The 23,406-nt window shown below is 42.6% G+C and overlaps 1 protein-coding gene across 2 annotated transcripts in view; it reads right to left on the bottom strand.

The window, feature by feature from the left end:
• DPYSL3 (dihydropyrimidinase like 3) overlaps nt 1-23,406 on the bottom strand; it is a 104,909-nt gene that overhangs the window by 11,023 nt on the left and 70,480 nt on the right. For both annotated transcript variants that reach the window (XM_079144765.1, XM_079144766.1), the window contains 7 exons: nt 18,974-19,062; nt 14,929-15,113; nt 12,525-12,689; nt 9,881-9,942; nt 8,930-9,010; nt 5,046-5,114; nt 1,772-1,892 (listed from right to left, as the gene is read on the bottom strand). In XM_079144765.1, the coding sequence (XP_079000891.1) occupies nt 1,772-1,892; nt 5,046-5,114; nt 8,930-9,010; nt 9,881-9,942; nt 12,525-12,689; nt 14,929-15,113; nt 18,974-19,062 (772 nt within the window). The remainder of the gene's footprint in view (nt 1-1,771; nt 1,893-5,045; nt 5,115-8,929; nt 9,011-9,880; nt 9,943-12,524; nt 12,690-14,928; nt 15,114-18,973; nt 19,063-23,406) is intronic.

The following is a 23,406-nucleotide window of genomic DNA, read 5'->3' as shown; positions in this document are numbered from 1 at the left end:
AGACTAAGGGGGAGGAATTCTCTCTATGAAGTTTGAAATAAGACCAGCAAACAACTGAAGTGCCCCATCCTCAGAGGTGCCCAGGATACCCTGGTGATGGGTCCCAGGCCAGATAAAGCCATCAGGCAGAAGGCAGGAGAGTGTGAAGATGGTGGACGTTCATGGCCAGAAGTGGTAGGGGTGTGAGCCCCCCTACAGCCCCCTGCCAAGAATGGGTACAGAACATTGGACTGCTTTCCTGCTTTCCACCCAGGGAAACAACTGCTATTTCATTTGAGGCATTTATTTTTAAAAAAATTTTAATAAAGTTTTTCTTAAATTTATTTTTAGTTGTTAATGGACCTTTATTTTATTTATTTATATGTGGTGCTGAGAATTGAACCCAGTGCCTCACACATGCTAGGCAAATGCTCTACCACTGAGCCACAACCCCAGCCCTCATTTGAGGCATTTAAATGCTGCAAGAGAAAACAGCAAGTCTACCATGAACATGGTGAGGTAGAGGATGCCTCAGAACCTACCAGGTCTGGACAAGTAGGTAGATTCCCTCTCTTAAGAAAAGGACTGCCCTCTGCCAGAAGGCCAGGCAGTTGAAAACTCAGCTGGCCATCAGCTGGAACTATTCTTAGCCACTGCAGTCACCCACCCACACATGGAGTTTTTCAGACTAATTGGGCAGATGAATCACACTCATCCTGGGTCTCTCCACCACCAGGATGGACATTGACTCCACACTCAGTAGCCACTGCACAACTGGGCAGGGAAAATTCTCTTTCACAACCAAACACAGAACCTTTATCTCCAGCTTCTCACACCATTCATTTCCCCAACTTCACAAAAGAGCCCATTAGTCTGCCACTGAGGACAGGGACCAAAAACAGAAAAGAGAGTTTCAAAAGGAGAGGAAACTTAAGCTAAGCAAAAGTCAAGCAATGGAAACCCTAGTAAATAGGAGTAGAGAAAAGGAGAAGGCAGAAGGTGTCAGGGACAGAGCCCCAGGTCATGGAGCCACGATTTTAGACATCCTCTGGAGACCCATTCAGCTCCCTTTCTAAAATATCTTGTGCTAACCTGTGTGTGCTAAGGTGGGGGGACCCCGCCCCTGCATTCTTCCCTCAATCCTGGCCACATTATACCTTGCCCAGGGCTGTCTTTGGTTCAGGGATGAGCACATGGCCACAACAAGACAATCACATGCTCCTGGACATTACTGCTTGAGCTGTTGCAAAAAATGCGTTCTACTTCTCCATCATGTCCTCCACCAAGAACTGAAGAAAATAAGTCTTCTATTCTTGTCACTGTTCATACTGAACATAAAGCCATCAGGCAGGAAAGAGAGTCAAGAAGGGAATAAGAGTGATAATGCCACTGTTGAAGCCCCCTCAATCTGGCTATGTCCGAAATACCCACAACCAACCACTGACTTATGTTTGCTTGTTGAAGCCAGTTCAGGGGAATCAGTGTAATCCAAACTAATATATCCATTTATAAAATTCAGATAATGTGAACTGAAAATAACAGATCTAAAAAGAGGAAGGAAGGTACACTGAGCCTCAATTCCATCTGTGCACTCTCAGGCAAACCACTTAACCTGCCTCAGTTTACTCATAGGCTAGGTGGAAGAAATCTCAGGATCCTGGGTGTAGCTGAGGCTCTGGAGAGCAAGGCAATAAATAAATAAGTAAAAGAGCAACAATACTATGTGGACTAGCCAGGGAGGAAAGAGCTGCGCAGTACATCAGGGGCTCTGATTCTTAGAAGCACAAATCACCTTTTTTCCTGGCTTGTGAGATGAGATCAGCTGCACTCTTGCTCATGACCTTGGTGATATAGAGGGGGCAGTTGGTTTGGCTGGCGATGGTGATGGCACGGAACACAGCCTCCGCTTCCAGCTGCAGGAAAACAAGAACATCTCCAGAAGTCAACAGGAACCTGAGCCTCACCCATGTCCCTCAGCACCTCCACAGACAGCGAGCTGTGCAGCAGCTCAAACCCTAGAGGGTCTGGAACAGGATGGGCTGGGGCCACATCCCAGACCCACCTCATCCTGCTGTGTCTCTTCACTCAGCTCCTCGTGCCTCGACCCTCCCTGGTAAAATGTAGCTAAGAAGGGTGAAGTACAGGGCTGCCATTTGAGACCAATACTTGACAAAGTAAGTACTGATCTGCTGAAGGCCAGAGTTTTCCCTGACCTCCTTTCCCTGGGGTATCAAAAATACTGCACCCAAAATGGAGGCCTCTGCTCCCCACTCTTCTCAGGGAAGATTCTTTGGGAAAACACAATCACCATACCATCCACTCTAGAATAACTATTAAAGGCAATCAGGCATGTGGCTCCACAAATCCTTCCCTGCAGCAATATGTGGTAGGCAAAGGGTTAATCCGAGGAGGCATTGCTTATAATAATAATTCCCAGGCTTCCAAGCACAAAGACTTCTTTTATTGTTGATCTTGTTCATCCCGCCCTAGTGTAGAATTCATGTTTTCAAATATGCTAACTAACCCAGTTGCATTTATTAAGTAAGAAGTAATGTGTTTCCCCTTATTTTATTAACAAAGTAGGATCTGAGAGCTCGGGCTTTCTCACATGGCCTGATTCTGAGTCCTGATTCTGCTACAAGCTGGGTGACCTCAGGTACCTTCAAAACTTCTCAGTGCCTTCTTTCCTTATCTTTTAAAGTGCAAGTAATAACAGGACCTGACAACCAGGGCCGCTGGAAGGATTAAATGAGTTAATTCTCCCACTCCTGGGTCAAAGCAAGTGTCTCTTGAAGAGTGGCTCTAGGTCTTACTGCTGATCACAGTTTCTGACCAGGGTGAGAGTCTGTGTTACTACCCAAAGCCTGAGTTAGTCCAATTCAGCCCAGAGCGGAGACATTGGAATTTTTCCATTCAATCAGCAACAGATCCCTTTTATATGGATATGACTTTCTGGTTTGTCTGTGCAGCCCAGTGCTTAAAAAAAAAAAAAAAAAAAAAAAAAAAAACACCAAAAATAGCTTGCAGATGCCCAGTGGTTGAATAATGCAAACCAGTGACTGCCTGTGGTGGATGTGGCTCAGTAGAAAGGCTCTAGGAACTTCATAACTGAGCTGGTGACCCCCAAGCTGCACTTCATTCCATGCAGACAAGTCCCTGGAGGCCCATGAGTGCAGGTGAATGCAGTCTACCATATGAAGCACCCAGACACCCTACCCGGGGAGCAGCTGCTCTGTGCCTGGGGTTCCACTCTGGATAGCACCACTTGAGATGGAATCTGGGTGTGCTCTGAGCTGAAGCGGTGCTGGCTCCTCCTACCCCTTCACACCTATGCTGACCACTTCAGCTCCCCCTTGACCTCAGCCCTGGCCCCTTTGATCTCATTCCCTCCAGAACTACAGGTTCTTCCACACTTCGACAACATGACTATCTTTGGACGGTTACATCACCTTCCAACTTCACCCTAAAGGGTTTTCAGGGTTGTAGAGATTTGCAGCTCAGAGGCTTATTTTACTAAAAAGGAGACGGGAACAGGGAGAAGGTTGGGGGGGGGTGAGGGGGGAGGTTGAAAAAACAAATCAAGGAACAAAAATAGACTTTGCTCTGAAATCCCCTGGCTGCTGCTGAAGAAACCCATCTTGCCAGCACATCTCTCCAGTGACCAGCATTTATGAAGTTTTACAAATAGTGCTGATCATCCTGGCTTGCTCACATTGCATAAATTATTTTCCAATCCTCCAAACATGACCAGTCAGTGGCTTAACTTCTCTGAGCCTCAGTTTCTTTACCTGTACAACTACCTACAGTGGCAGCAAGGGTAACTGAAGTAATGTATGCAGTTAGTACAGTCGCAGGTGTAAGCTTTCCAAAGCACCCAGAATTACTAAAGAGACACTCCTCGGGAATGACGTGTACAATTAAAGTCCTGATCACAAACTTATACATTATTTCAAAGGGCAACAAAAATGTCACTAGACACCAGGGCATTTCGGGGAGCTGACAGTGTTCTGTATCACCACCTGGGTGCTCCTTGAACAAGTGTATCCAGTTTGTGAAAATCAAGCGCATCCTTATGATAGGAACACTTTTCTCTATGTGTTGATTACATTTCAATTTTTTAAAAAGCTCTAAAAGCAATGTGCAATGGAATATAATCTTCTGGTTCTGATTCTTTCTTTTACCTCTTGTAGAGTTTGGAACAACAATGGGAACCGGATTTGCTTCACTGACATGAAGAGCTTTAAATTCACTCCAGGTGTCTGTCCCTGGTTGCTCTCCCAAAGTCAAGTTGCTCTCAGCTGTATGGGCAGTCAATCCTCACCTTGAACTCCCATGCCAGCAGTAAGTTGTGGACATCCCAGAGATATGGATTAGTCACTAGTCACTTTTTATTGGTTTTTCAGCTGCTAAGCATAGGTGCACATCATCATTTATTTTACATGTGGGAAACTTCCACACCTGGATATAAACATCACCTTAGGCAAATCAGTGGGCATAAGGATTTGCCCATTCAACCACCTATCCACATGACCAATATTTTGCAAGACTCATTCAACGACCTATCCACATGACTAATATTTTGCAAGACTCAAAACACAAAATGAAATACAAAGTAAGTAGAAATGTCTCCAAGATTCACAATAAGAAAGAAATTAGAAATTTAACATTCCTACTGAAAATTCAAAGTATACTGCAATTCATGTTCTCTTTAGAGAGATTAAGGGGTCAGAAGTGTCTCCTTTACATTCCTTTCTAATTTTCTCACAGCCCTTGAGCTAGGGTCAGTCCGAAGTGGTCTTTGAAAGAAATGTTCCAATACTGCTATCTGGTATTCATGATTCTCACCACCTTTCAGCAATATTTATTCATACCCTGTGTATATGTGTGGTTCAGGAAAATAGATCAAACAAACACTTCAAATGTCAAATGAGTGACAGACAGGTCATGACTAAGTGACTGGGACTGTGATAAGAAGAGTCTCCCAGAAGATGCTGGTGAAAAAGAGAGCCCTGCTACGGCTTCTCTCTCCCTGCCCCCCACCCTCAGCCTCAACCCCTGTAACATACCTCCTCTGGTCTGCTCAGAACATGACCTTCTGGGCCAGTTATCCCCATTTCCAACATCCGGGCTTGCTCCTAGAATGAGAAAAATAAAATTTAAAGTTCTTCAATGAGCTTAGCCAAGATTGGAAAAATAAATTACACTGGTATGTTCTGATCTAAAGATGTGCTCAAGAAGAAAAAATAAAGTGTCTACCTGAAACAAGTATTTTAATTCTATATTTGGAATTGCAATATAGTGTAGAGTCTTAACTAAACAGTAGGGAAAAAATTTAAGCATCATTTCCTTTTATTAAGAGGAATACAGTGAGTCTATTTAAGTCTCCACTTTTTATCTGCATTAAGCATCAGAAGTCACATCAAATCACTTACTTGTCATCTATTTCAGATGCAGCTGCTTCTGAGAGTACACTTGTTTAACTTGTTGGTTTGGTCATTCATGCACTTTAAACCCAATTATTAGACAAAATGGACTTAGTATCTGCTTCATGCTAGGCTCTGGGTTAAGCACTTGAATTAAAGTGATGTAGCTTCTGACCTCACGAAGCTTACGGTTTAGTAATACATTCCCCAAAGTGTGGTCCACCCACCACCTGCATCACAATCACCTGAGCTGCTTTTGCAGCAATGAAGATTTCTGGCTGTATTCTGGCCTACCAAATCAGAAGACCCAAGGCTGAATCCTAGCAATCTACATTTAATAAACCCCTCTGAGTTTTTATGCTTTAACACCGTGGCTTAAATTAATGGATTCAGAATTTAACCAGACAAAATAATGCCTCTAGACAGCATTACTTGAATTAGTGTTTTGGTTCAAATTCTATTTAACTATGTTGTGGACACTGCAGAACTGCCTGACCCTCATGGCTGGTTGCTAAATTCCTCTGACTTCTGGCCAGCTTTCACAAAGAAGCAGGTGGCTGGGCAGTGAACACACAGAGGGGCTAATTGGACCTGGCAGAAATCCTAAGCCACTACATCTACAGTTCTGCTGGCATTCACTCTGAAATTACTGGTTCCTAAAAACTTCTGCTCCAGCAAGCCTGGCCTAATGGCCTGGGAGTATCCTGGTGATACAGAGGAAATGGTGAATGGAACTAGACTTGTCTCACTTTGCAACTATGAGATTTAGAAGAAAGAATTCTGACCTCCTGGAAAAGAAGAACTTTTTGGTTTTCTTGTGGAGTAAAAAGGAAAATACAAATGCAAATACTATAATCAGTGCAAAAGGAAAAAAAAAAAACACACACACAACAAGGTCAGAAGCTGATTTTTTTCTGGTGAAGCACCTTCACTTTTCACTTTTTCTTTTTTTGCAGTTTTCATTGATGGAGGCCTGGCTGAATAATATTTCTTCCAAAGTCCAGTGGGTGTCCACTCTGAATTGCCCTAACTCATTAAAGGTGAAGACTCATGACTAGAGCATCTTGGGTCTTACATGACACTCACTTCTGTCTTGTGCAGGGGTGCAAGGATAATGCAGAGGGTGAAGCTAGCTCAAGCAATCACTTCCAAACACATTCACTAGGGTACGTCTTCAACATACGTTTTCCTGAACCCTACTACTGAACTATTGAATCAGAATCTCTGGAATCCATAAAACCCAGTGACTCTAATGCACTGCTCATGTAGGGAATCCCTACTCTAAACTCCATGGTGCTCCTACAGACCCAAGATTAGGAATGTCAACATGAAGACTCATCAGTGGTACCTGACACAGGGTAGCACAGCAGTGAGGTGCTCATCAGTTACAGCCACATATCAGTTGCCATCATGGGACCTATGGTGTGGCTTATTCTAATGAGAAATGGAGCCCTGTCTTCATCTCCCTTCTCCAAGGCCTGGCACATAGTAGGTGTTCTATAAGTATTAGTTAAAAGAATGGCTAAAGATGCTGTTCTCTCTATTTGCCAACTTGAAATTTTGAAACTTGCCCTTGTTTGTACCCAAAGGAAAAGACTTCTCACTCTTTAGTCACTTGCAGAAATGCAGCAAGAAACTCAGTGTAGCAGCTGTCTTCACTTAGACAATGTGATAAAATCTTTCAGCCCAAGCTGAATTTAATAAACACACACAAAGAAACTCATCCAAATGGAAAAATGCCCTTATTCCTTTCCTGACTGAGAACAGATCTCCCCAAGGTAGGAGAAGAGTGGGGGTAACTGGAGAAACAAACGGTCTGCCCTGAGGAGTTACAAAGGAAAAGGAGCTGAGACGAGGAGGGTCTGAGGGCTGGAATCCCTTTGCCTCTACTGAGGCTGGAATGAAGGAGCCAGGGGTTTGGTTTCCAGCTGGCGGGAGGCGGGGACCTCTGGCTGCTGGACTGAACACTTGGAGAAGGGATAGGACTAGCGGTCCTGACGGCAGGGCAGTAGAACACCTCCCCCAGGAGCTAGGCAGTTGGGTCCTCTACAGAAAATGATTTCACTATGCCAGGGGGTGTGGGGGATGCGGGAGAAGGCACTGCTAGGGGTCTGACTAATTAGCCTCCTTGGTCAGGAGCGAGAGGAAACTGCACAGTTGGCTCCCCTCCCCGACAAGTGAGAACTCTCAAGAGTCTGAAATCACAACAAGAACTGGAAGAAGCTGGAGCCCTGCACTGCAGGTGAGGCAAATCATTTTATTTTATTTATTTATTTATTTATTTTTACTAAGAGAAATGGGTAATTCTTATATGTATATAGAATTACCCATTTATTTTATTTTATTATTGTTATTTTTTAATGGTCCTGGGGATTGAACCCAGGGCGTTGTGCATGTGAGGCAAGCACTTTACCAACTGAGCTATATCCCCAGCCAGCAAATCACTTTAGAGTTGACATCTGGTTTTCCTAGTTATCTCCTGTGATCTTTGGGCCAATCCCTCCGAGCCTCAATATTCTTGTCTATGAAACAGGAAGGATAAGGGCATCTTAGGAGGACTGGAAGAAGACTAAGTGACAATAGACTAGAGCACTTACCAGTGCCCAGCAAACAGTAGAAAGTATTCCCCAAATCACACCCTCTAGGAAGCTAATGGGTCTGAAATGAAGGTCTGCCTAGGCAAGGCTCCATACCCCTGCCAGTCACATTCACTATGTCCCAGACATCTGAAATGAAGGCACAGCTTGGTACTTGTGAGTATGGGATGCATCTGCTTTGGCTCACTTTTACAGCCCAGTGCTTGGTGCAAAGGACTCAGGACATACTTTTCCAAAGAATGAATGATGGTTCTCATTGGTGCTACAGAGCTGGCTGAGAGCTCCCTCTTCTTTCTTGGTTGTCTCCTAGCAGAGGCCAATGCTGAATGTTTCTGAGATAAGCCAAACCCTGCCTAGGACACATCTGTGCATCTATTCCATTAAGCAACCCAGGAGATGGAATGGGAGTGGCTTTCTGCGCCCTATAAATGATCATTTGGGCCTTAGGGCCTCTGCTTTCATCACTCTTTCCTCAGTTTTTCAATGTGATTTCTAGGATCTAAGGCAGTGGGTTCACCAGACCTCGACTGGATTTCTGGCTTCTGAGAAATGCTGCCTTAGGGTTTTTCTTTAGGACAGAGAATGTTATGTAGCTTTGATTCATTTTCAGGAGAGAATCAGCACTGCCTTCCCATTTAATAGCCCAATTTGAAAGCTGCTTCTTCCAAAATTCCCTTTCTGGTTCTCTAGGAGGGCCAGACCTCTTCCTGTGTTACAGCATCTTCCAGTTTCTCTGTATTTGTCTTCATTCCCCTCTCCTTTTTTCTTCCATGTACACTGTAAGGTTCTTGAGGATGAGTTCTGCCTTTAGTAACCTGCTTATGATGGAACCTCGCACATGCTGAGAGCTGAAGCAATGCTAGTAAGGCAACAAACGGAAGCAGACCCAAGTCCACACAGAAGGCACACTCCAGGGAGCTGCAGTATTACCTGGGCAATGATATCTCCATTCTCAGCATGGACTTGAGCAATGGCTCCCAGTTCTCCCAGGCAGGTGAAGATCTCATAGAGCTGAAATAGAAATGAATCTTTGTCACCTTCACAGGCACTTTGAGCAACTTCACATGAAGACCAATTACTAAAGCCAGAGCTAAAATAAATGGAATAAATCAGTGACTAGGAAAAGAACCTGAAATGTGCATGAGCAAAGAGGAGTGTAGTCCAAAGAAACTCTGGGAGGTTTTTGTCTATGACTCCTAGAGAGTCATGAGTCCTAGAGAGGCAGGATGACTGTGACGAAGTGCTGCCAGCCCCGATCCTCTGCCTCCGACACACATTTTTAATGGAATCACTACTCATCGAGCTGAGACACAGCTTTAGAATCTTTCTCAACATGTGCTCCAGAAAGGCATTAACAGCCCTGTTGCAAAACATGAAACCCTTATCTCTGAACATCTCAAGGCAGACCTACCTTCACCTCCTAACCAGGAGGCACGGGAATTAATTTCTTACATTTCCTGTGACACTTGAGATTGGTCTAACACCAACACCTGCATGACTATCTAGGGAGAGACTGAGGCAAGGTGGTACAATTACTTCAAATGGCAGGAGGCCCTCCTGACCTTATAGGCGAAGAACCCTGAGCTTCCACTGGGTTTTCGAGGTTTCGTCCTACAGATGGAGATTTAGGCATGCCCTTCATCTTAGCCTTCAAGAAAGCTATTCTCAATGGAAAGTCTAGGTCTCTATCTGTCTTGCCATAGGCACCCTGCACATTACCTTATTTTAAATGCCACATGGACTGCAAGGGCTTCAAGAAGCACTCTGGCCCAGTAGTCTCCCACAGTGACCACAGTGACTCATGGTAGAAGGGCCAAGGTCAACAGTAACACTAGGAAACCCATCCAAATACCCCAAACCACACAGAAAATGTGTTGTTACCTCTGTGTTGGATACTTGATACAAATCCTTATAGGCCATGTAAACCATGAAGGAGTTAACCCCTGCAAGACAGAGATGGGAGGAAAAACAGGAGACATTATTATAACCACCCTTCCTCCTTTACTCCCACTCTGTCCCCTGTGGGACTCAAGCACATTACTCAGGTGCTTGTTTAATATAAAGCAGATACTTGGAATTCTCCAAGAGAGTTTTACTATACCCTCCCCTATAAAAATCAGTAGTTCCTAAGTGATGTCACAGCAGAATGGTCTCTTCTGCCCCCTTTTTTACCTCCCACCTCCAGCATTGCAGCCCAGGAGGCAAATAAACATTGCCCCAAGCAGTAGATGCCATGGAGAATCAGTCCAGCACACTAGCTGTGATCGCTCCCTGGGTTGAACCACCTGGATCAACCACAAATTTCAGAGACTGAAGAGTATTTAACTCCCTGTGCCTTGGATTCCTTACCTGTAAAATGGAAAAATAACAATACCGTACTTTCATAAGGTGGCTTTGCACTTTGACAAATAGTGGTTGATAACACTTTGAAGGAGAGTTCTTGGCACCCATTTTGGCAGAATGCTGGTCTCCATGGTGGGTCTCCTGGGGCATGTTTAACTCACTATCAATGAATGCTTGCTCTCCCACCATGCATGTGCAGGGTGTGGTATCCAAGAGGAGAATGAAGGAAACAAAATTAAGCTCTTTAAAACCTGCTTCTGAGATGCCAGCAGGCATAAAATCTTTTCTGTTACCAAATTCGTACTTCTGATTACATATATAGATATTGTTTTCTGTAAAGAAACTATTTTGGCCTTCCATTCTCTACAATTTGTTGAAAGATCAAAGTCCAAATTAAAATCTGGTTTTGTTAACCTAGAAATACTCTTTATGATTTTACAACAAAAAAGTATTGACTCTAAATGCAGTTTTAAGAATTGTTCTTCAGCCAGGTGAGGTGGCACACACCTGTAATCCCAGTGGCTCAGAAGGCTGAAGCAGGAGGATCTCAAGTTCAAAGCCAGCCTTAGCAACTGAGTGAGGCCTTAAGGAACTTAGTGAGACCTTGTCTCAAAGTAAAAAATGAAAATGGCCTGGAAATATGACCAAGTAGTTAAGCGCCCCTGAGTTCAATCCCTGGTATCAAAAAAAGAAAGAGAGGGAGAGTGAGAGACAGAGAGAGAGAGAGAGAGAGAGAGAGAGAGAGAGAGAGATCCTGACCTTGGGAACTAGGAGAGCTAATACAGGCAGAAAGTGAGTTTTTGCCTTGTGCTTAAATACCTAAGTTATAAGAGTTATAAGGAAAGAGCTATTTAATTTTCACCCAAAATAAATAGGTGGGACTTGGGAATAAGGGATCATTTTGAGGAAAGGAAGACAATTTTGGTCTCCAACCATTAGGGCCGTCTCAGCCCACAGTGTTCCAGGCCAAAACTGAATTATAATTTGAGAAAATCCCTACCCAGACTGGTTCAGCTCAGGGCAGTTTTCCCCAACATACCCTTCCCGAAAGCCTCTGTATCACCAGCGCAATGACCCAGCCCTAAGTGGTTGTTAAAACCACTCAACTTTCTATCCCTGTTGAGATACCCTGAGAAAAAGAAGACACAGCAAGAAGGGAGGGAGCTAATGTCACCTTCTCTGTCCCCAAGGATTGGGCAGGACTTGGAAGGAAGGAATTGGAGGGAAGGAGCAGTTCATACTCTGAGGGTTCATCATCTCCCCTCAACCCCAGGCACAAGCTCTTCGTTGAGCTCCTAGCATTGTCCAGACGACTAATATGGTAACTGCTTGCATCTGGAGGCGTGTGTTCTGCTGCTCTGAGTGGGATGGCTTCCTTTTGCATTGGATGCTCAGCAGAGGCACCTGCACTTCCCTCAGGTTGCTTCACAGTGCTGAGCACATGGTACCTAGATGTGCATGTACGGGGTATGTGGGTATGTGTGTTGAATAGCTAAGATCAAATCATAGAAAGAAGTAGAAAACAGAAGAATCTAAGAAGATAATGACCTGAATCATGTCCTCAGTGAGAGGACAGACACACGCACGCGCGCGCGCGCGCGCGCGCACACACAGACACACACACACACACACACACACATTTTAATACCCTCTGTTCCTAGCCCACGTACCAACATATCTTTGCTCCTGGAAATGTCTTAGCCTTTCCTGAGGATGATGTTGTTATTTAATAATAATGGTTTACCCTCTGGAGTCAAAATGATAGAGGCTAAAAAAAATTTCCTAACTTCATATTTCTATCCATGTGATCTTATGCAGGGTAAGTAAAACTCTCAGTTTTTTCCTAAAAAAAAAAAAAAAAAAAAAAAGTCACACTGCCTAGAGAGGAAGAACATTGACTTTGGATATATCTACTGCTTACTAACTGTGACCCTGGGCGTATATTCTGATCCTGAGCTTCTCCACCTGCAAAGTAGGAGTAATGATCTCCAGCTCCGGAGGATCCCGTAGGAAGTAAGATTGAGTAACAAAGTGCCTGGAACAAAGTGGGACTCCTACTTTAGTACTTATGTGTAATGTTCAAGACTCCAAACAAGAAGGAATGACTCAATTGAGTGGACAGTGTGGGGTGGAGAGGCAGGAGAAGCCAAGGGAAAAGGGAGGAGGGCATAATGGCGCTCACCTTTGTCCTTGATGAGGTTCTGCACTTCCTGCTTGACACTGTCATTCCAGTGGGTGATGTCCACATGGAGGGCATAATCGCAGCAGCTCTTCCCGTCAGCCCACTCACGCCACTTGTCATAGGCCTCTGTCAGGCCGGACTCAGGCTCCGGCACCACGTGGTCAACTGGATGATAGAGGCCCAGGTGGGTGACTCAGACAGGGCTTCACTCCTCCTACCAGGCCTGCACTTGCTTTCTTAACTGGGACATTGAACTTAGAAAGTGTTCCCTGGTAGCTCCATAATGCTGAGTTAAATGTCCCTTAGTTATGGGATTTGTGACAAATTACTAATTTCCCTAAACCTCTCCTTTCTCTCCTTGAAACAGGTGCCAAGGTGGGCAATAGGATGTGATGGTGCCTTCCTTCTCAGTTTGTTATACAATTAAATGGAAAAAGGCATATAAAATGCTTTACCTGATTTATGGCATGTGGTAAGTGCTCAGTGAACGTTAGCCAACAGTGAATGCCCACTAGGTGCTTTTATTACTAGAGTCCAGTCACTACTGACAAAGCTGAGCTCTCTTCCCAGAGTAGGAGAGATCACTTTAAAGGTATGCCAGGTACATGAAACTGAGGTGCTCCTGCTTACTGATGCAGAAAGGGCTGGCATCAGGTAAGTGAATCTGAGGCCCAGAGATCTCATTTACATATGAACTTTCTGGCAAGAATCTAGTTTCCTTAAGGTCCAAAACTACTCTTTGCCCTGCAACCACAGATAATTTTTTTTTTTAAATCACCATATCTACAATTAGTGAGGATAACACAAAAGTTATTCTCTCATATTCCTCCTGGATAGTTGAGGTAAAGTGTGAATTGGTGCAACTCTCCTGAGAACAATTTTGAAATATATGTCAAAAACATGGGCATTTTTTCATACCTTAACTCAATAATTATTCCCATGCTTATGAGTTATTTCTAGGGAAAGAAGTGTGGCTGTATGCAAAATTTCAGTTCCAAGGATGTGTACCAATATATTTATATGAGTGAAAAACCTGAAAATAATTAAGGTCTTTAACAATAGGAAAATATTTATGGTTAAATACATAAATCGATGGTTAGGCATCCATTTTAAAATATTGTGGTAGGAAAAAAATAAAGAGTGGAAAGATATTCAGGATATATAATTTCATGAAAATGGCAAGCTAAAATACAGTACAAATACTATGATTATTGTTTTCAAAAGGGGAAAATGTGTGTAGACATATAGTCAACTCTAACAGTGATATGGGATTGCAAGGTTTCTTATTTATTCATCCATTCATTTGTTTATTTTGCATGTCTAGGATTTCTAAGTTACCTGGGAAGGACACAAAAGCTTTTGTGGTTCCTGGTCTGCTTTACCCTTGTCACCCCATCTCTGGTTTCCCCTTGCTCCTTCCCTAATACAAAAGTCCAAGCATGACGTGCACCTCAGGTAGGCTGAGCAGGTCCAAATGTGCACCCATGTGGCAGAAAGCCAAGCCACGATCACTTGTTTCCTCCGCCTGTGTCAAAGGCAGCCTGAGTGCACTTATCGGAAAGCAAATGCATGCAGCCACACTGCTAATGTCTGGAGCAATACCAGGGCTTTCGTGGGCAGCAGCAGCCGAGAAGTCAGCTGCTTTCCCCTGGGACTGGAGAAATGCTTTCATCTCCCTGGATTGCACCTTTTATGGCCTTGATGCAGTTTTCCTGGGTTTCCACACTCAAATAGCTAAAGTTGAACCCTGCTAGTGCTCCTGCCAAAAGAGGTGCATGAAGAGAGGGTGATTCTATGGCTCAGGCTGTTCCCTGATCAGGGCTGAATGTATATGATGTTAAAATAAACAGTGCTCTGGCTAACCAAGTTTGGAGCCAGTGCCGGAATAGGGCCCAATTCATTGAGATTCCTTCAGGACAGGAAGGACTGCCCTGGAATGCTATGGGTTCAGTAATCCAATGACATGCAACTCCCTAGGCTTCTTTGGAATTGCAAGTTACCAGAAACAAAACAAAACAAAACCAAAAAATAAAATAAAATAAAACACAAGGCAAACCACTCTCACAGCTTGCCTCATCTTAAAGATAGAAATTGGTCAAAATCTAGCACAGACCAAATAGCACTAAATTCACTGAAGCCCACTATTTCCCCAAGAACTGTAAGTCTGAATTATCATTCTCTTAGCTGCTTTCATGATCACAAGCCTCAGGAATTTCCTCTACACAGCTACAGTGAGCTGACAATTTCCTTAGACCAATCTGGTTTTCTCAGGTCCCATTAGGTAGAAAGTTTATGAACCAAATTGAAAGAAGCATACCAGGTATCATCAGAGAGCACTGTGGATGGCACATTTGTAAAGCACACACCTTGGGGCATCAGGAATGTGCAAAAAATGAAGACTTACTGATCATGGTGGTGCCGCCTGCTAAGGCAGCCTTTGTCCCTTGGAAGAAGTCATCCACTGTGGTCATTCCCTTGTACGGCATCTGGAAGTGAGTGTGGACGTCAATGCCTCCAGGGATCACCATCTTCCCATTGGCTTCGATGGTCTTCACTCCTCCAGGGACAATCAGATTGTCTCCAATTTGCCTGGTGAGACAGTGAAACAACTGACAATTTAAAAGACCAACTCTCAAGACAAACATAGAATTTTAAACACTGTAATATATTTGTTGAAGTAGTCTTTGCAAATGACTCACAAGTCTAGCAATCTTTAAACAACAATAGATATATATACAGAAAACATGTGTTTTTATTGACAGGAAATGATCTGTTATGGGACTATGTGTCCTGGTTTTGGACCATAAACCCAGTGGTTTGACAGTCTAGAATATAGTGTGTGTAATGAACATTTTTGAAAAAAAAATAAGCATTTTCATTTTGTTCTTTATTTAAGGGTGAGGAATAATTTTGGAAAGGCTAGAAGAAGTGTAAACTACTGGACTGTTATGAGAGACAGAAGAAAATGAATCATTACAAGGACAGGTGTGGGAACTTAGTTACATTCTAAGTCTGTCATCTGTGCTCCTAAAAAAGGACTCTGACTGGGTCATTTCCCACCTCAGTCCTCAATGCCCATCTGACCTTTCCCTGGTGATTCATCAGGCAACCACAGCTGGCAGTAGATCTGCAGGGGACATAGTCAAAGATTCGGAAGCCCCTGGCACCAGCTGCTGTTGTATGGTCAGCATCACTATAGAAGCTTCAAGTCAAGGCTGGTGATTATGACAACCTCCCCAAGAAACAGCTTGGTCTGGGGAGCTTCAGAGCAATGGGGACTCAGGTGGGGAGTAAGCTGACCAACGTCTCAAAGGCACACCACCCAAGGAGAGTGACATCAGCAACTACTCCCTGCACAGTGGTTTTGACAGACCACTGAAGATTGGTTGGTTTTCATGTGATTTCACGGCCTTGATTTAGACAGTAGGTCAAAGCTGTCCAGGTAAACCTAGCATGCATAGCCTCTATATCATCATTGGGCACCTCCTCTTGGATATATAAGTACCCCACTGCCCGTGGCATGAGTGCTTTCCCTTTCCATACACAGGCAGCTAGAAAGACTCTCTCCTGGGGCAGTAAGAAGTCCACCACTGGCCTACCAGACTTTAAGTTCTACAACTAAAGTATTTCTGACATCTCTAAGAGTTCAACTTCACCACATCACCACGGGCCATTCCAGGGCCACCACAATTCAAAACACACTGTGGAAAAAATGCAGACTCTGATCTTAACTCCACTCTAGACCAGTTCTGTTCCCATTTTTCTTTCTCATCAGTTTTCCTCTGAGAGAAACTGAGAACCAAGGGAATGAAGAATTGCCTGGTACGAGCGTGTGCACGTGTGTGTGTGCGTGTGTTTCACCCATTTTGAGAATCAGCATTAACAACAAGTCTGAAACAGAAATGCCTTCTCCCCTTTTCTCCCCCATCCTGATCAAGGGCACATTAATCCTTGAAGTTTCAGTATCTGTCTTCTTCTCTTCAAGTTCCTACTGACAACCAGTCTGATAATAAAGAGTGTGGCCATGCCCTGGATGGAGGCTACCTGGATCAGTCTCGGCTCTCACCAGCAGTATGAGCATGGCCAACTTAGCCTGATCAGTTATTTCATCCATATAATGTAATGTGTCCTCCATAGACTTGTGTACATTAAATGTTAGTATCTATTGAGCCCATAAAAATCTAAAAGCATATTACAGTTCAATAAACACCAGCTGTTATAACTAATGTCCAGGCCTCTCCCTCCTCTGAATTTCATCTATTGTACTAATTTAATACTTGATATTGCTGTTACCTCATAGTGTTAGGTTCTCTGCATATACACAAATATCTTAGTTTCCCTAAGAGATCCTAAGGCACCTGGGGAGAAGAGAGCATGATGACTTGGGCCCCAGTGACAGCTATCACACCATGGAATACAGCAGTGCCCGTGCCTTAGACTTAAGCTGCCCTGCACATTTTAAGTATTCCATAAATATTCAGACAGTCGAATGATTATGCAACAATTGAAGGACATCTTTCTGTTCTTACACTCATTGAGTTAGGAAGGTTGTTGGAGACATACAAACTTTCAGGATGGATGAAGGTCATGTTCACACAACCTTCTCTTCACCACCAGAACAAACAATTGATGGTCAATTCCTTCTGTAACATCCTTAGCACGTGATCTTCCAGTCTTCCTAATAAATATGGCAAAAAGGATTCATCCTACATATTCAACTCTACTTCTGGATGCCTGAAATAACGTGTGAAGATCTTAGGTTCAACTGTGAAAAAGTTGTGTGGTCAGTTAGTGATGACTGTCATGAGCTCTGAAATAAGGAGGAGACATTAGGCACTAAATTTTTTCCATCTCCGAAAGTCTCTAAGTGAAAGTCTCTAAGTGTTGCATACCTCCAACAATATAATTTTTTACTAATAGAAAAATATGATCTCAATTGTGGCTTATATTTTCAAGAAATTGTTGCATCATACTGTGGTTTGACTATTATTTCCATTTCTCTTCTAATATAGAAGAATAATGATGTGAATTTGCAAGGACACCATGAATGAGTACCTTTGTATTTGCTCATTCATTCATTCGTTCACTCGGTCATTCCATGTATTTCACAAATATGCTGACCTTTAGAAACTTATTTACTTTCTGTGTGCCTCTTTCTCCTTATCTGAGAAAAGAGGGTAATAATAGTACTTACCTCATAGAACTGCTGGCAGAGAATGAGAGAGCATGGAAAGTGTTTAACACAGTGTCTGGCACCTATTGCACCCTCTGTGAACAGTAGCTCTAATCAAATCTGCATGTGCTACAGTACTGGGTTAGGTATTGGGAGAGCAGAGGTGAGGAAGATATGGTCCTCGCTATTGGGCACCTAGCCATGACAGAATTGCTGTGACTGATAAAAGCACAGAATGTTTTCAGAACTTAGCCTGACCATGATGCAGTTTTCCTGGGCTTCCACAGAAAGGGAAGTTTGCTTAGGCTTGGGACCTGATAAAGAACCTCTATCTCCCTACAGAAAACTATATCTGAGCTAACTTTTTGAAGATAAATAAGACTTCTCCTATAATCAAAATCTTAAACTAACCAATGAAGATGAACAATATAAAAATAAAACTGAATGAGGTCAGAGGTGACTAAGATGATGAATTGGATACAACAGTTTTATACAATATCTTATTAGTGTGATTGGTGTACCTTGTGGTACATGATTAAAGACTGGAAAAAAAAATCTACAAAAATCCAATCCTGCTTTGAAGGTCATAAATAAGGAAGGTATACATAAAAATTAAGTGGAATTCTTCTTATAGGCATCTAAAAGCAAACCATTTTTAAAGAAATTATACATGCCTGATGAACTATTTGAAAATCATGCCAGAAATGCATGTTCAATCTCTGCCCTGACCTTCTAAGTCCTACCCCCTTTGTCAAAGTTCACTTCAAATACACTTTCTAGTACTGAGAGGGAAGTGCTGAGGAATGATACTGGCCAAATTATATTCTTATATTGAGTACATGCATGAATATGTAACATCAAATCCCACCATTATGTACAACTATAATGCACCAATAAAAATCTGGAGAAAATAAATAAATAAATGAATAAATACACTCTCTACTCCCAAAACTACAACTATAAATGGATTTCTTTCTGTGCACTTCTAAATTGCTTATCCTGATTTCAACTCCTTTGATACCTATTACACAGGCCAGAAAATTTTAGGGTGCTGTGATTTGTGCACATTTATCAGTATCCTTAAGGACAGTGGTACATTTTCCATTTTCCCATGACCCTAAAGTGCCTGTCAATATACCTTGTACAAAGGGGTCTTGAGAATTATCCTGTTGATCAAATTTAGAGTGTTCACTTCATTTATGTAATACAGACTTCTTTTAGGGCTCCAATGAAGAGAGCAAGTTTAAAAAGAAAGAGCAAAGTTCTATATACATACTTTATTAAGCCATCCTCCATATAAATGTCAGCATAGAAGGACTGATCATCATTGACGATTCGGCCTCCCTTGATAAGGAGACGGTCGCTCTAGAAAAGAAAGAAAACATGAGTCATTGCCATAGTTAGCACTTCAGAGGAGAGCGGTTTGCCAAGGTTCTCCCAATTTGTTGTTTTGGAAGTCTGGCAGAAACACTTTTAATAATGACATCTCATGTGCTCAAGACACTAACATCTGAGTTAAGTGTATATGTGGGGGATTCAGACTTTCTTTGTACCCAGTTAAAATTATTATGGAGTTTCATGTCTTGCTTCTGCAATCTATCATGGCCACATGCTTCTAAAAGTATTTATAATGACACAAGGACATGTTTGGCTCATATTATGTTCAAAATTCAGGATATTTATATATGTATGTACACAAGCACATGAGTTGTGATGTGTAAGAAAATCACTAAATAGAAACAGACAAAATATCTATATTGTTTGACTCAGGGTGAAGAAATTATGCAGGATTTATATTTGCTTCCTTATACTCACTATTGCTCACAGTTTCTGAGGGCATTTTTATTGTTTTCAACCTAAGAAAAATAAAGTCTTTTAAAGTTTTTACTTAGATGAAATTTGGATATGTCATACAACTCTAAACAATGAAAATATAATATAAAATTATTAACAAAAATATGTTTTTTCTATATAGGTCAGGAAAGGGGTAAATTAGTGTCAACCCTAGAGATCATATATCTCATTAAATGCATGGAGTTGAGACTGAAGTAGGAGCTTGTGACTGAACGGATGCAACTTGTTGATTAATGGGGGAGCCTGGCTGGAGGGGCTATGGCATGAATAAAGAATGGTTGGCTGGATTTTGTGAAGAATTCCACTTAGAGATTTCAGCTCTGTCCATCAGTCCATCCATCCATCCATCCATCCATCCATCCATCCATCCATCTATCCATCCATCCATCTATCCATTTATCTATCATTCATCCACTGATGCAGCAAATAATTGTTGGATATTTATTATGAAACAGGTGATGAGGCTACAGTTGTGAATAAGGCACGTATGTACATTGCTTTTATGGAACTTAAAGGGAAAGTCTAGCAGTAAAGGGGTAGAAAAAGCTAACAACAATGTAAAATTGTCTATTAAGTGTCGAGAATATAGGGGAGAGGAGCTTATTTAAATAGAGGTGTAAAAGGTCTTGTCAGGTCTGAGCAATTAGACACGGGGAAGGATGTAGAACTTCTGCAGGCAAAAGGAACAGCATGTGCAGAAGGTCTGAAATAGGAGTAAAGTTTATTTCTTTGAAAACCTAAAAAAAGATCAAGTGGCCAGAGCTTAGGTTCAAGGAGAGTAGCATGGAAGGAAGCTGGGAAACAGGAAAGCTATTAACATCTTGGGGTTGGTAAGAGTTAAGGTTTGAATGAAAACACACTGAGACACATGGAAGCACGGTGAGCAGATGAGTGAACGCCTGTGTAGAAAAGGTGGTCTGGCTGCAAAGCTCAGGAGAGATGTATTCCACGGTTCTTTGAGTCTGGGGATGAAGGGTGGTAGGTCAAGAGGTCAAGGGCAGGAAGGCTTCGTATTCAGAACCATCCAATATCACCCATGCCTATGATGCTCATTCCCTGGCCCCTGTTTGATAAGATAGCTTCCAAAGAAGACATAGATTTTTGTGGAGAAAGAAGCCCCACAGACGGGTGACTTCTGATGTCTAAAATGAAAACGTGTCAACAGGGCCAGAAAATGAGACATAGAAGTAGGGCCCCATGTGGGATACAGAAAATTACCACTTAACTTCTCCTGTTCCCAAGGTGTTGCAAGGGAATAAGAAATTTCATCATGTCATATTATTAGGAGAGAGGATTTCTTAAAAGATACAGATCAATGAAATGTTTATTAAAAAAAAAAAAGGAAAAAAGGAGGAACTCTACATATGTGGCATGAAAGCCGTGGTGATGAGGTCCAATACGTATTCCCACTATACCCGACACACAAGCCCCTCGTGAACCTCTCTGCCACCCTCATACTGCCTCGTTCTCTGTGCAGTGATGAAACCATGAATCATGTAGTTCTTGTCACGTATCAGGCTCTCTGGCCACCAAAGCTTTTCAAAAATGTTCTCTCTGCCTTCCTGTATGTTCACCTGACATCTAGCAACCATGTTTTCCTTTGCCAAGCCTCCAGCCGAAGGCTTTCTCCCCCAGGATGCATTACCTGACTTCTCAGCAAATTTCACCTGTTCCCACTGCAATTAAGTTTGAACAATTAAAAAGTCCTGCAAGAGCTGATTTATGTTGTTTGATTAGCCTCTCACTAATCCAAAGACTCCTTTCATGGCTTAATCTGTCTGCCTTGGTTCCTGAGACCAAGCTGTCATATACTGGTCTAAGGAATAGTAAAGGGTGGGATATAGGGAGCTGCATTATATCAGCATAACATAAAGGCATCTGAGTCAGAAAACCACATGAAGTGGCTATGAAATCTGACCTTTGAGGAAAAAAAAATTGAAAGGACGGTGTGGTGCAAGCTACTGTTTTATCAGTAATGCATGGTTACATGAGACAGCCTAGGCTGCATGTCCAAATTCATATACACTTTAGAAAATACCTCTTCCCAGTCCCTGCTCGGGTACTGCATCTATATTTTATAAGCTCCCTAGACAGCTCTTCTGTAGCCATGAGCCAGCCCAGCACCGAGTCACAGTTCAGCACAGAAACCACAGTCCCACTCACAGTCCTGTGCGTCTATGAAGGCAGCAGCATTTCCAGTAGAAGCTTCGTAACGTAATACCTTGATAACCATAAGAGTCCCTCTCAGGACTCAATGCTTTCCTAATGTTCTTTATCTTTCCAGCAAAGAGCTGAACTAAACTAGGTTTTGGAAAGGGGCCAATCTGAGGACAGTTATGAAATATGACCAGGCTGAAGACATTCAGCCCGAACCACTAGTGTGATCATCACCTCCTTCAACAAGCATCGAACGTCAGCAAAGGGAAGGGACTCGTCTCAGGCCTATGGACACCTCAGGAGTAGAAGGAGCTGAGCCAAGTGGAATTAACAGCATGGAGTTGGCGTCATTGGAAACTCTTCAAATGGTTATTAAATAAGCTCTTACTGGCCCCAAAATCAGAAATCAAAACAAAGATGAGTGATAGATTGGTGTAAGTTTCAGAAAAGAGAGTGAAAATACTCATGCTCTATGGTTTATAAGTATTATTATTATTGTTGTTATTATTATTTGTCTTCGTTTTGCAGAGCAGAAGTATCAAAACCTGAACTCACAGATCTCAAATAAATGCTTCCTTTGGGGGTCCTTAGCTTGTTTTCTATCCCTTCCTGCTAAAGCCCCACTTGATAATTCTGAACTTTTTCCATGCATGGTGGATCTACTACAAAGGGCAGCCTAGAACACCAACCATCAGACACAGAGGCTAAAAGGCACTTCTTAAGCTTGGCATTGAGGAATTTGAGGGCTGGTGTGACACATACTGACCAACCCCAGGCCACATAAAACTAAATGTCACTGGGCACAGAAATGCTTGTCTATAAACTCGAGGACTGGCCTCATAGATTAACACATGCTAAGGTTAAAAGCTGAAAAGATAAGCAATCAAATCTGTGATACATATCCTCTTCACCGATGAACAGTGGCTTTTGGGGTCTCTTTGTTTTCTGCTTCTGGCAGTTTAGGCTATAAAGCATCCACAGTCTAGATCAGTCTAGCTCAGCAGTCTTTCTCATGTAATGATATATATACAGAAGAGTGATATTTCTAAGGCATGCTGGGGTGATCTGGAGAGTATATGCACCCAAAATGAAGCTATTCAGAGCCTAGTGCAACCAGCTGGGGACCCTGCTTAGGTCCTGTAAGGTATCAAGGGCAAGTGCTTCACCCTCCTGAAACCAGCAGGGTGTCAGGCCACCAACTGGCAAGCTAGAGTCCAGCTGTGTTCTCCTCACTACTGGGAAAATCAGACCACTCAACTAGGCATGGGATCTTAAGTTAGGACTAAACCTCTCGGAGTCTCAAGTTTTTTCTTCAGATCAGAGTGGATGATAATACTTAGCTCACCTCCCAGAGTCACTACCAGGAATGAGGGTGAGGGTATGGGGTGGGAGTGAGGGGGAGACAGCATGCAATACCTAGCCCACAGTAATACACCTAATAAATATCAGTTACACTTATTCCATTAATATTATTTATAGTATGTTCATTTCTTTTTAAAGCTTCAGGAAGTATATTGGAGAAAATCATTTCTATCATCCACATAGGAAGGCATACACAGAGAGGTGACTTACACAAGTGACCTAGTGAATTAGTTACAGTTGCAGTCTTTCACCTCTTGGTACTGATTTTCCTCAGGCCACTGTACCAAGTATATTTAAACCTTACAATAAAAGGCTCTTTCTGACAGGAGTCTCTGC

The sequence above is a fragment of the Sciurus vulgaris genome (assembly GCF_902686455.1).
Source record: "Sciurus vulgaris genome assembly, chromosome: 6".
Classification (NCBI taxonomy): Eukaryota; Metazoa; Chordata; class Mammalia; order Rodentia; family Sciuridae; genus Sciurus; species Sciurus vulgaris.
This window is presented reverse-complemented; position numbering and strand designations above follow the sequence as displayed.